The sequence below is a fragment of the Vigna umbellata genome, chromosome 2 (genome assembly GCF_029865625.1).
Source record: "Vigna umbellata cultivar VRB3 chromosome 2, Vumbellata_1.0, whole genome shotgun sequence".
Classification (NCBI taxonomy): Eukaryota; Viridiplantae; Streptophyta; class Magnoliopsida; order Fabales; family Fabaceae; genus Vigna; species Vigna umbellata.
In genome coordinates this window covers 21144603-21158522 of record NC_142166.1, presented here as the reverse complement: position 1 = coordinate 21158522, position 13920 = coordinate 21144603, and the positions used below count along the sequence as shown (strand labels likewise).

The 13920-nt window shown below is 37.6% G+C and overlaps 2 protein-coding genes and 1 long non-coding RNA gene across 4 annotated transcripts; 2 read left to right on the top strand and 1 right to left on the bottom strand.

Moving 5' to 3' along the window:
- Positions 1-1714: 1714 nt before the first annotated feature.
- LOC148203597 (uncharacterized) lies at positions 1715-2590 on the bottom strand. The gene has a single exon (XM_088107672.1). The coding sequence runs from the start codon at positions 2588-2590 to the stop codon at positions 1715-1717; it is 876 nt and encodes a 291-aa protein (XP_087963798.1).
- Positions 2591-6508: 3918 nt separating this feature from the next.
- LOC148203596 (uncharacterized) lies at positions 6509-7767 on the top strand. The gene is made up of 2 exons (XR_015784202.1): positions 6509-7173; positions 7347-7767. It is a non-coding gene; the product is annotated as an uncharacterized LOC148203596 (long non-coding RNA).
- Positions 7768-10277: 2510 nt separating this feature from the next.
- Positions 10278-13043, top strand: LOC148203595 (uncharacterized). Of its 2 annotated transcripts, XM_088106411.1 has the most exons (8): positions 10279-11283; positions 11359-11546; positions 11640-11872; positions 11955-12122; positions 12197-12304; positions 12380-12455; positions 12650-12745; positions 12822-13043. In XM_088106411.1, the coding sequence occupies exons 1-8, from the start codon at positions 10353-10355 to the stop codon at positions 12879-12881; spliced, it is 1860 nt and encodes a 619-aa protein (XP_087962537.1). In that variant the 5' UTR covers positions 10279-10352; the 3' UTR covers positions 12882-13043. The 2 variants fall into 2 exon arrangements, with proteins under 2 accessions (XP_087962538.1, XP_087962537.1); XM_088106412.1 differs by lacking the exon at positions 12650-12745 and having other exon boundaries at positions 10278-11283.
- Positions 13044-13920: the final 877 nt, after the last annotated feature.

Genomic DNA, 13920 nt, shown 5'->3' with positions numbered 1-13920 from the left:
CTTTTTCAAATTCTTCAGGATGGGCTTGATGTGCTCAGCTAGCTTCGGAATGAATCGGGACAAGGCTGTGAGCCGACCCACTAGACGTTGCACCTCCCTTAGAGTTTTTGGAGCAGCCATGTCGAGTACAGCTTTGCACTTGTCTGGATTAGCTTCGATGCCTCGCCGTGTAAGCATGAAGCCCAAGAACTTACCCGTCGGGACACCGAAAGTACACTTGGAAGGATTAAGGCGCATGCTATACCGTCGGAGTTGGCCGAAAACTTCCTTTAAATCCTGCAGGTGTTGTTCCACAGAATTGCTGCGAATAACCATGTCGTCGACATATACGTCCATGCATCGTCCTATTTGACGATGGAAGACTTTATCCATGAGGCGTTGATAAGTGGCCCCGGCATTCTTCAAATCGAACGGCATTACTTCATAACAGTAATTAGCGCGTTCGGTAATGAAGGCTGTTTTGCTCTGATCAGGCTCGTACATTGGGATTTGGTTGTATCCCGAGTATGCGTGAAGAAAGCTGAGTATAACATGACCCGAAGCTCCATCTACCAAACGATCGATGCTAGGTAGGGGATATGAATCTTTGGGACACGCTTTGTTGAGATCGGTGTAGTCGACACACATTCTCCACTGGCCGTTCGACTTCTTGACCATGACTACATTCGACAACCACGTAGTGTAGGTTAACTCCCTGATGAACTGGGCGTTCATCAACTTCTCGACTTCGACTTGAATGGCCTTGCGCTTCTCGTCTCCGAACCGTCGCTTCTTCTGAGCGACAGGTCGTGCCTCTCGGAAGATGGACAATTTGTGGGCCATGACCCCGGGATGGATTCTTGGCATGTCGGCGTCCGTCCACGCGAACAAGTTTGCATTGTTCCGCAGTATACGTCCCAGATCATGCTCTTCACTTGAAGTGAGATTCCCGCTAATGTTGGTGGTTTTGGATGCGTCCGTCGTCAACGAAAGGAATTTGACTTCGCCTTGCGGATGAAGACGTTCGTCTACACCGGTTCGGGGGTCCAAGTCGACCGCCGCTGCCTCAGCTCCTTTCGCCCTTCGAATTGGTATGAAAGGGGTGACCTTGAGCCCGGCCACATAACACTGTCGGGCTGTTCGCTGATCCGCCCTTACGGTACAAATAGTACCACGCTCTGTCGGAAACTTCATGGCGAGGTGGGGGGTAGACACAATTGCTCCAAACGCATTCAGACAAGGTCGTCCTAGCAAGGCGTTGTACGATGTATTTGTCTCGACCAACAGGAATCGAACTCTGAGCTCAAGTGCCTCCCGACTTGTTCCGAGCCGGGTTCGCAGGTCAAGGTATCCTCTGGTGTCAACTCTTTCTCCTGAGAAACCTACGATTTGCTCGTTAAAAGGGGCGATGAGGTCTTCAGATAGGTCCATCTTCTTGAAAGTGGACCAATATAAAATGTTGACCGAACTCCCCTGATCGACGAGAACCTTGCTGACATCATACCGAGCTATATTAGCAGTGATGACCATGGGATCATCATGATCAGGGTCGGGTGCATGGAAGTCTGCGTTCGTGAATGTGATATTAGGGATTGATCGAGGTTGTCGATCAACCAAATGAACCGACTTTAACTGTCTCAGATGCCGTTTCCTGGCGGAAGATGACACTCCCCCCGGGGAAACCACCCGATATTGTGTCGATTCGGCCTCGGACCGAACGCTCCCTCTCTATCCGTCAGGGTGGGCTGCGCGATCGTCTGCGGTGTCGGTCGTCTCTAGGAGGCGATCGTTCGGGACTCCGCTTAGAAGGATCCTTTCGGCGAGGAGTCGCGGCCCTAGTGGAGACTCTATCCTTGATATAATTCTGGAGGTAGCTTGCACGGATGAGTCGCTCTAGTTCATCCTTCACCATGTTACATTCCTCCGTGTCATGCCCATGGTTCAGGTGGAATCGGCAGGTTTTGCTATTATCTGTGTTCTTGGGAGTAGCCTTTCGCCGTACGGTTAAGAGTTCGGCGTGCAAGGCCTCTTCGAGCACCCTTGCTCTCGGTGCATTGAGGGTCGTGTAACGATCATACTTAGACGTCCACCCCGACTCCTTCCGGGGTGCTCGATCTGATTTATAGTCGTTGGTCGATCGCTTGGCGGGTTTCTTTGCATCATGGTTGGAGGTATCCTGCTGCTGCTTCCTCCTAGAGTTCTGGAGATCCTCGATGCGGATGAATTTAGCAATTGTGGATTGCAGCTCTTCCATAGTTGCTGGAGGGTCAGCATACAATTGTTCCGCAAAATACCCCGACCTCAAGCAGGACGGCAGATTGCTGATGATGAAGGTGTGACTGATATCCTTTACGCGCCGGGCCGTCTCGGTGTACCGTTGCATGAAAGCTTTCAGGGTTTCGTCCTTTTCCTGCTTGGTATTTACAAGCTCCGCCGCAGTCATCGTCGGTTTTTTATTGGTCGCGTACTGCTTTCGGAATAGGGATTCGATTGTTGCGAAACAATCTACTGAATTCCGTGGAAGAGTATGGAACCATTCTAGGGCTTCATCCTTAAGAGATAAGGAAAATGCTATGCATATTACCGGGTCATTGTCAGTATAGAATGCCATGGCATCTATAAAATTACGTAGGTGGTTGTCGGGATCGTCGGAACCATTGTAGCGTTCTAAGGCTGGGGGAGGTTTATCTGGCATATTCGCCTGCATAATGGCCTCTGTGAACGGGAGCAGGTTGGTGAGGCGCATGGAAGTGGGCCCCTTCCTCCCCCGCCAAAAGGATCAGATGCTCCTCCATAATGGCTTCCTTCGTTATCCTCCTGTCTGTTCGAGGCGGACAACTCTGGTGGTGGGCGCTGGGCCCTCAGTGCCGCCATCTCCTCCGCCTGCTTGCGCTGGATTTCCTGCTGCTCTCTTATAGTTTGTGCTTGTGCCTCAATCTGAGTCTGCAACTGCTTGATCAATTCGCTAGTGTTGAAGTCTTCCATTGCTCCGGTGGTCGTTATTGGGATAACAAATCTCGGGCCCCACGGTGGGCGCCAAAATGTTTCGGTAGGGATGTGGAGACCGAGATACCAACCTAACAAATCTGGACTGCTTCTTCTTATGATGCCTATTACGGTGCTCTCTCTCTCTGTACTCTGCTCTCTGAAGGAAGATGGGCTGGGTACCTGCAAAGGCACTCCGACGCTCAAGTCAAGAAAGGAATGTATGATCGATCAGAAGAAGAATAATCTCTCTCTTAATTTCTCTAAGGGGAAAAACGTACCTTTTTTTTTGGTGTGCTTTGCATATTTAAAACAGGAAAATAAACCGTTTACCTGGAAATCCGGACAGTTACCGAAGTGGACTATTTGGAAGTTGTAACTGCTAGGTCGTGTTTGATACTGAGTCAATTACTTGCGTGATTCGTGGCGTTAGCTAATATTTGTAACTGCTTATTCTTAACTGCTGAACCGTTTACTATGATATCACTCACTATATGTCGACCATCGTATGTGTCGACATAAACATATGAAATGTCGTGCGAGCGATATATGTCGCGACGTCACTGTTTGGTTGTCGATCACCAAATGGTCGACCTCACCAAATGGTCGACATCACCAAACGGTAGACATCACCAAGTGGTCGACATCACCAAGTGGTCGACATCAACATGTAATCGTGTGACATTACGACCGTAAGGGAGCTCTGTATTGCATACCCTTATTATTAGTTTTAACTGTCGCCAGGTCGCCCGGGTTACTGGTCTTGGTGAATTAAGTATCCTACAGTACACATAAATTTATTTATACAATAAAACTTAGGTCGTTTTATTATTTACTTTACTAAATTTGTCTACTTTATCAAGTTATCATTTTAGAACTTATAAATTATAAATTTATCGTTTTAAAAAATTATTTTTTTATTTATAAATATTTTGTCGCACAACCACCGAACAGAAAGATACTTTTACCTTTTGTCTCTAAATATATTTTTTCCATACGGAATGTCGAAAATAATATTTAAAATTTTTTACACATCCTAGAAAATACGATATGAAGTAGATTCAAAAGCTTTCAAATTAGATATTTTAAATGAGTTATTGACAAATACACAGGGATTTGTGAATTTGGCAAACCTAGCCTGTAGCTTAAAGCAAGGGATTTCAAATTATTAGTTCAAATTAAGAACTCTAACAAGCAAGTAGAGAATATGTACCAACATCTAAGTTGATAGAGTTTGGGAGAGGGAATTTCCCGAAGTCTCAATTATTTGAGAAATTATTCTGAAAAGAACATTTTGAACTAGATTTTAGATGGGAAAGTTTATTTTACAAGGATTAATGTTAAATAGAATATAATTTAAAATTGATTGTAAAGTTATAGAACTCTAAGAATAATTTAGAATGACTTATTAGATTAGGAAAATTATTAGAGGAAAATTTTAATAGATAAATTAATTAGGAGCATGACTTATTAGATTTGACTCTCAAGAATTATGGAGATTGATTGAGTAAGTATATGACTTGCTGATGAATAATAAATTAGAATAAAATGTGTTATTATAAGTGAGAAAATATTAGAGATAAAGTCGAGTGGATTTATAAATATTAAGATATAGAGAAATGAGTGCTTTTGTGTTTAGAAACTCTAAATCAAAGAGAGAAAACAAAGAAAGAAAGAAGATGGACATTTTGGAGAAGAAGATAGAGAGCGACGGGAAACTCTTAGTGTAAAGGAAGATTGATGATATTTTAAGGTTGTAGATAAAACCTTATGATTGGCCAAGGTATGAAGAAACTTACCTTTTTTTGTTTATGGTTGTATGTTATATGTGTTTTTGGTTATTTTGGATTGATAATCCTTGTTGATACATGTTTATATGAATTATGATTATGATTATGATTATATGTTGTTATATTGTTGGACAAGGATTTATGTATGCATGGACATAGGGTTCATGTAATATTTGTGCTGGGTTTTCCGTATAAATTTATGTATGGGTTGTTGGGTTATCCCAACAGAGGGTTTGATGCTAAGAGAGAACAAAGTTATGATGGTTGGGGGTTTTCATGCAAATATATAATGTAAGGGTGTGGTAATATTCATATACATTATAATTAGGTTTATTCGGGGTATAACATGTTAATGATTGGATTTGGATGATTCAAGTGATGTATTATATGTGTTGGAGTATGTTTACATGGGTATGTGATGCTTGAATGAATGTATGATGTGTTAAGTATGTTTCCACATGATCTAGGGTTGATGTATGTATGTTTGAATGCTTGAATCATGTTTAGAATGTGTTTCGATTCAGAAATAATCGATTATCATTAGTTATAATCGATTATCTGCGTGTCCATGTTGAGTATGGTTGCGGGAATAATCGATTATCTGGGATGATAATTGATTATCTGGGATGATAATCGATTATCCCTTCCTGCGTGATGTTTCTGGGTAAGGAGTTGTGGAATGTGATGATAATCAGAGATTGAGGTTAATGGTTAAGTTTATGGTTAAGTTTGACTTGTGGTTGAGGATTCGAGCATGAGTAAGTGTTGAGGTATATTTGAGTATGTGATTTATGAGCATGAGAGTGGAGGATAAGTCTACTTGTTGTACCTCATAAATCTTGGTGCTATCTGCGGATAGGTCCTTCCTTTTGCCTTGTGCATTGGAAGGATTGTTCGGGTATTGAGTCTTCCTTGTGTGGGGTGAAGGCGTGGTCACTATCCTTATGTGGCAGGATTACATGTTCACTAGCTGCATCACGGGACTACTCGAGCATATTTGTAGGGGAGGCTACATATGATCTGTAGGGGAGGCTACAAATGTCCCGTAGTGGAGACTACAAGTGGGCTATAAGACTGGCTACAGTCGGTGAAGTAGGGTACAAGAGTGAGACAGACTCTTTCCATTGTGGTGTTTATGGTATGATGATGCTCATGGTGTTGTTTATAACTGTGATAGACATGATCGTAGTGTGTCTATGATGATGATCATAATATTTGAGATGCTTCATGTGATGTTATGTTGATAGCACTATTACTATAATAGTTATAGTAAGTAGTTAGCTTAGGCGCTAATGAGTGGATAGGCCAAGGGTTTATGGGTGAGATCTTAGTGATGACAACAAGCTTCTAGGGTCAAGGATTGAGTATTGAAGATCAAGGATTGATGATTGAGTAATTCATTATGATTAAGTTTTTGTGTTAGAGGATTAGGAATCTTGTTGTTATTCACTAGTGGAAAAATACCTTTTTATGACAAACCTATTATAACGGATAAAAATTATCCATCATAATAGGTTGATCGGTGACAAAATCGTAATAAAATTAATATATATTATGACGTAGTTTTGTACATCAGTCATAATATGAAATACGGTGACAAACTTGTAAATAAGTTGAAAACATATTATTACGTAGTTTTATATATATGTTATAATATAAAATGCGGTGGCAAACTTGTAAATAACTTCAAAATCTATTATATCGTATATATAGATATCTGTTATAGTGTCTGAAAATTTTTAGTGTATTATAACTATCTTTTAGAAATCTGTCATAATATCTATCAACTCTCTCTAATTTTCACATCTCCCTTCTCGTTATTTCTAATTTCATACTCCGTCTCACTCTCTTCCTCTCTAAACGCGCAAGGGAGCTCGTTTCTTGATGTTCTCTGCTACGAGCTTGGCACCCCCGAACACCACTGCGTGACATCATTCTGTCGCTAGGGTAAGTGTAAATTAAAGTGTCGTCGGTTTCGGTTTCGGTTGTGGTTTAGGCTATAGAGACAAAGAGAGCTAGGTTAGGAGAAGGCGAAGGCCACTGAACTGAAAGCCCTACTTCTGCCTCCACTGAAAGCTCCAAAGTCTGCCGGAGTTAAGCTTCGTACACCTCTGGAAGCGGCGACGCCCACCGCCACGCAGAGTCGTTAGAAATCATGTTTCTGGAAGCTTCCGGAGATCGACGAAGAATCGAGGGCGAAGATTGTTGGGAGAGTGAAGAAGAAAGAGGAAAGTTCAGTGGTTCAGGGTTATATTCAAGCGAGGAAGATGTTTGAGAGGGAGAAGGTGAAATCGGGGTGTGAGAGTAACAAGAAGACGGTGAAGTAGGGTAGGATGGTGGCGAGTAGGTATAATGGCAGTGGTGATGTGAAGAAGAGGTTGTTGCCAGAAGGAGGGAGTGAGATTAGGGTTAAGAAGAGGTGGGAGATCCCTTCACTGCCTATTTTCCACTTAATGGCATAATCTTATCACTTTTCTTATTGACAATTGCCTTAAATTATATATCTACCTTTTAATCTTTAGCTTCCTATTTGCTTTTTATTTCTCCTTCCTGCTAACATACACATTCTAACTAAAAAGTGTGGCTTTTCAGGCACTTGGTGTTCCGGTGAACAGGCTTGTCCAAGCTGCTGATTCAGTTTGCGTATGCTTTCTGTTCTTCTTCCCGTTTGCCTACAATTCATTATATTTCTTGGCCTTTATCTAACTTATTGATGAAAGTTCTAGAGGACTGATTTTATGGTCTCTTTCATATGAAATTTATTGCGTCTATAATACCTCATTGAATAATAGTAAAGCAAACCTTTGTGCTGGAGCACTTGTTGCCTTGCAGGAAAATATTGGAAAGCTAGAAATTGATCATAATAAAGCTAGATTTTTAGCTGGTAAATGTCACAGTTTTAGATGACTCCATGTGGAGTTCTGGTTTGTTTCATGAATTCTAATTTTCTTAAACTTACTATTGTACTGTAAATTTTCTTAAGCCTCTAGAGAATGATCTGAAGGTTTCCTATGATCAGTTTATTCAAAAGTGTGTTCTGTCCTGTTTTTTGTTGCAAGCAGAGGGTCTTTTAACTTTGAGGGGGTTCAGTTATTTGAATTATGGGACCCTCTTGTTATTTCAAATCCTTTTTAATTATTAAATTTTTTAGATACTGATTAACATAGTCTCCCATGAACCAAGGTTCCAGAGGTATTCATTGTATTGAAGATGTATGATGTCAGTCTAAATCTGGGAGGGTACACAACCCTCAAACCTTGAGCCAACTCTGAAAAGACCGAATAAGAATAACAAAACTAACATGAGATCTAGTTCTCAATTGAGAGGGCACAAACCAGTAATTTTTCATTTGTTCTCTACAACTAGATTGATTTTTAATTGTTAATTTTTCTGTGTTTTATTTGTCTTGCTTTTGGGGTAGTAGGAAAAGGAAATTTTCAGACTTTGTGAACAGAAGCCAGAAGTTAGAAAGGATGTAGCACATTAATAACTCTTTTAGGGCTTGATTGATTTTTTTTAAGTTATATGCTAATCAATTTAAGTTAGTAGATGTTTAACAATAATACCATCCACCACCACCAGACATAAAGTCACAATTCCACAATCCGATCTTTTGCTATATACAATGACAAAAAACATTCAGGTGGACCTATAACTATTGTAACCGTCAAAAACAATAATAAAATGTGAAAAACAAGCATTTAAGTATCTTCCAAAAAATTCAAAATTAGCAAGAAATTATAATGGAAATTAGGAAATGGTATTTCCATATGTATACTATTAAGTGTCGCAAAGATAGAATTGTAAAAACTTAGCATCCTTCACTTCCTACCATTTATTTAGCAAAAAGAAACAAAAGAATTAAATAATAAGTACCTAAAGGATATTAAAAACTAAAACGACCCAATGTCAGACCCATATAATATGGGTGTGACGTAGCTACAGTAAAAAATGCTACACTAAGACAAACAAACAGAAAGATGGTATTTTAATGACAAAGGAGAATAATTTAACATTTACAATAAATAAAACGCTAAAAAGTTAATCATATGTTAATTAAAACTATATCACATTTTACTAGGTTCATTTACAAACATATTGACCATTAATTCAAATAAAAAATATATATATCAGATTAACTAAATATTTTTATTTGATATAGAGCAATACTAGAAAAGCCCTTTATACAATTTATCATAGGTTTCTGTTATTAAATTAAGCCTAAAATTTAAAAATATCTTAATAAAAAACTTTTTTATTTCAATGTTTAAAATATCTCTATTTAAGTTTGACTAGAAAAATAAAACTTTTGAAAGTGCAGCTAAATTAGTATTTACATTTTTTTCAAACCAATTTTCTATTTATTTTAATTCAATGGTCAATTGCTCTACATTTACCTATATACCCTTCTCATTCATTTTCATGCTTTTTTTTTGCTTTCCACCTATGTCCTTAGTGAAGAAAAGAGAAAACCCAACATCCTTTGTTTTTTCATCATGAAGAGGGTAATTTCATACATCACGTATTCTGGATGAAATCAAGGCATAGAATTAGTATGTTGTTTAAAGATGTCATCCCATAATTTAAAAATAAATTTTCTTATTTGTAGCTTTATAGTGTTGTTGCGTTGTAGCTTTCTACAAAGCCTAACGTTAAATAAACGTTAAAGTGTCACCACTTTCTTGGTTTCAGTTCATTGGCACAGAACGTTAATATGGATCGAAGTTGGATAAATTCTAAACGAACAATCGAAGAATATGAGAGAGGAGTGGAACAATTTATTGAATTTGCTACGAGGAATGTAGTAGATAATAATGGAAGATTTTATTGTCCATGTGTGAATTGCTTGAACGAGCGGAGACTACCCATTGCAGTAATACGAGAGCATGTTTTGTGTGATGGGTTCCTAAGGAGCTACACCAAGTGGATATGGCATGGCGAATTAGTAGAAGTGCCAATAACACATGTGTCTCAAACTGAAGCAGAAGAAGTGGATTTCGTTATGGAAGATGGTTTGGAGCAAATGATTCGTGATGTTGGAGATGATGTCTTTGCAAGATCACATATGTATGAAACTTTGTATAGTGATGCAGAAATGCCTTTGTATTCGGGGTGCATTAAATACAATTGATTGTCGGCAATATTAAAACTATTTAATGTGAAGGCAAGAAATGGGTGGAGTGATAAGAGTTTCACCGAATTGCTTGAGTTAGTGAGTGACATTCTTCCTGAAGGTAACACAATGCCAACATCTAATTATGATGCGAAAAAGATATTATGTCCAATGGTTATGCAGTATAAAAAGATTCATGCTTGTCCGAATGATTGTGTGTTGTATAGGAAGGAATATGAAAAGTTACATCAATGTCCACATTGTGGGTTATCAAGATACTAGCAAAAAGATGGTGACTTCGAAGATGATGGAGGAAGGGTGTTCCAGCAAAGGTGTTGTGGTATCTTCCTATAATTCCAAGGTTTAAAAGATTATTTGCTAATGTCAAAGATGCAAAGCTCATTAGATAGCATGCAGATGAACGTAAAAGAGATGGTCAAATAAGGCATCCAGCTGATTGTAGTCAATGGCAGACAATAGATTCTATGTTTCCATATTTTGGAAATGATCCAAGAAACCTTAGACTTGGACTTGCTACAGATGGAATGAACCCGTACAGTAACTTGAGTAGTAGACATAGCTCATGGCCTGTCATGTTAGTGATCTACAACTTACCTCCTTGGTTGTGCATGAAACGTAAATACGTCATGTTGTCTTTAATGGTTTCTGGTCCACGACAACCAGGAAACGACATTGATGTTTATTTAAGCCCGCTAGTTGAAGATTTAAAAATGTTGTGGGAGGAAGGCGTTGATGTGTTTGACGGGTACACAGGCTCCACTTTTAAGTTGCATGCCATGTTATTTTGTACAATCAATGACTTTCCAACATATGGTAATTTGAGTGGGTATATCACAAAGGGTCACAAAGCATGCCCTATATGTGAAACTCATGCTAAGCCTAATTTTAACTTTAATGTCTTCAGATATAATTTTTGGCATGTATTCTGTAATAGATGGACTAAAACACTATTTTTTCAGAATGACTTAGTGGAAAAAAGCTCTCAAGGGTCATTCACTCAAGAAGGCCGAGATGACATATTAGCTGTTGTCATTGGACGTCCGGAGCATCCAGGATATATTCGTGGTGTTGGACGAGGGGTAGGACTCAAGCAATTCTTTGGTGGTCCTACTCGAAAGGTTACTTTAGCACATCTTAGTGAATCTGATAAAAAGGTGCTAAAAAATGAGTTTAAGAAAGAATTGTTCCCAGAATTGAGAGATGAATTATTGTCAGAAATCAAATTAGAGATAGCATCCTTAGGATTGGCTATTCAAGGTCCACCAAAGGGGGCTTCCCATGTTGCTAGCACAAAGGGGAGTTGTCCTCTTACTGAAGAATCAAGGGATGGTGTTGATGTCCCTGTTGATTGTGAATTGTATGTTGATGATCCCCACTGGCATTTGGTGGCTTTAGGTAAATTCAATTTTGTTTAGTTGTGTATGTTGAATATGTGATTTGTATGTGGTTTAAATCTTTTTTGTGTCTTAGGTAAAATATATAATTTAGGAAGCACCATCCACCACGAGGCTATTAAAGATGATATGTTGCGAGTGGTGATTGTAGATATTAAAGATTCTTCTGCTCGTGTTCCTCTGCCTAATGAGGAGATTCAAACAGTGGGACAAGCTCCAGGAAATTTTATCATTTGGCCAGCCAGATTGGCAAAGCCAATTTTAGTAAGTATTTTTATCCATATTTGCCTTAGTTACTTATATATTTGTTGTATTTGGATGCATATATTATTAGCCTTATTTTGTGGTCAAATGTAGGAAGTTTCTAAGAAGACAAACATTGTTACACCTCCACAATCACAATTGTCGCCTCTCCAACAACTTGGTGCAGCGGTAGTCATAATGGGAAATAAAACTATTGAGATAAATATGCCTCCTGAACTCACATGCAAGACTACTACCACCACTTTATTTGTATGTCATAGGGATATTTGTGAAATTGTCATTGGTAATGATCTCCTCTCTACAACAGTTCTACAAGTTTGGAATTTGTAAGTACACCTTCATAAACCATGAAAATACTATGATATTGCATTCATGTACTTTTTCTAACATTATTTGTTCATATTGAAGGTATTTGCATCACCTCTGCATCAAGAGAAGGAATGCTACTATCTATGGATTTCTTGATCATGTTATCATTCAAAGTGTAGGAAATAAATCAGAGGATGTGCAAAAATACTTGATAGAAATGTTTGAAAAAGCTGGTAAAGAGGTCTATTTAGCACCTTACTTGCATAAGTAAGTACACAATTTTTGAATTCTTCATGACTAGTTTAAAAGTTTCTTTTAATTAATATTATTCTAACTTGTAGGGGTCATTGGCAATTGCTAGTTATTGTTCCTGATCGTTCTCTTGTAGTTCTCTTATGTTCCTTGCATAAGAAAGCTAACACATTGTCCATCAAAAATATATTAGAGGCGTAAGTTTTCCTTTCTATTTTGATTCCTTCTTACATTATTATTATTATGATGTATTGAATGTCTACCTTTTGTAGGTCTTTGGAAGCTTATTCAAGGTTGCGGGGTGTTCCATCTGTCTCTAGGAAGAAGATGCAAATAACCACACCTAATGTAAGAGAAGTTAACCTTTGTTTTGTGTTTTGTGATTACTATTTTTATGAGGAATTGGTTGTGTTGTTGGTTTTGTGAAATTTGGTTTAGAAAAATTGATCAAAGCTACATGGTGCAAAGGCTAGCTAGAGTATAATCTGATATTTTGTGTCTTTGGTTTGAATGAGTCTTGATTATTTGTATTTAATTTGCAGTGTCGACGTCAATTGGGCAGCTATGAGTGTGGGTATTATGTAATGAAACACATGCATACCATTATTTGTACAAACATAACTGAATCATGGAATAAGGTATTAAAAAACTAACTAAATAATTTAACTATTGATTACAATATTGTTTTAACTCTATTATTTTTATTTTTTGTAGATCTTTAATGATTCATCTTCCATGGAAGTTGCAGACATTGAAGACATCAGAAGGAATTGAGCTTCTTTTATTTTAAGTGTTAGTAGAAACTTAGCTACACTTCAATAGTGTAGGTACATTAATGTAATATTTGGATCTAATATATAGTTTTATGTATAAATGATGTATTAAATATTATTAGACAATTTAATATTTTAAATGATCTCTATTTTGTTAGTTTCATTTATTTTGTTAATTTGAAACTATATTGATTATAAATTGATTGGATGAATAGGAATATGATTATAATTTCATTGGATGAATAAGAATATGATTATAATTTCATTGGATGTCAATTTGTAAAAATCAATTTTTTTTAAAAACATATATTATGACGTATTAAATAATGTACGCCATAATACATTGATTTTGAAAACAATTTATTATGATAGGTGAAAAATTGTACGTCATAATACATTCAACATATTATGATTGATAAAAATATCTACATCATAATACATCACATATTATAACGTACTAATAATACATTTCGCCATATTATGACGTACAAATGAAAATTTGTCATAATAAACTGTGCATATTATGACTGATTTCAGAAACTACGTCATAATATGTTCAAGCTATTATGACGTAAATTTCTGATACGTTATAAAATGTGCAGACATATTATAACGCCCAGAACTATGTCCCCAAGAACTACGTCATAATATGTGATATTTCTACGTCATAAAATGTGATTTTTCCATTAGTGTATTACTGCTGGATATGAGGTGGTTTATGGTTGATATATTCAATGTGTTTATATCTTATTATTATTATGGTTGTTTTATCGGTAGCTTACCTGATAACGGTTGAAAAATCGTTATTTTTATACTTAATTTTGATATTAAAAACACCCTTTATGACTTAGAAACTAACTTGAAATCATGCTTTTGATTAAGTTATGAGAATAAGAGAGTTGAATGAGTTTCATGCTTATTTTTCCTTGTTTTGACAGGAATTAAGATGAATTGGATGAAGAAGTTGAAGTAGCACGGAGCTAGAGTCATGAAAGGATGGAAAAGTGGCACATAGAAGAACCACTGTTTCATGCCTGGGC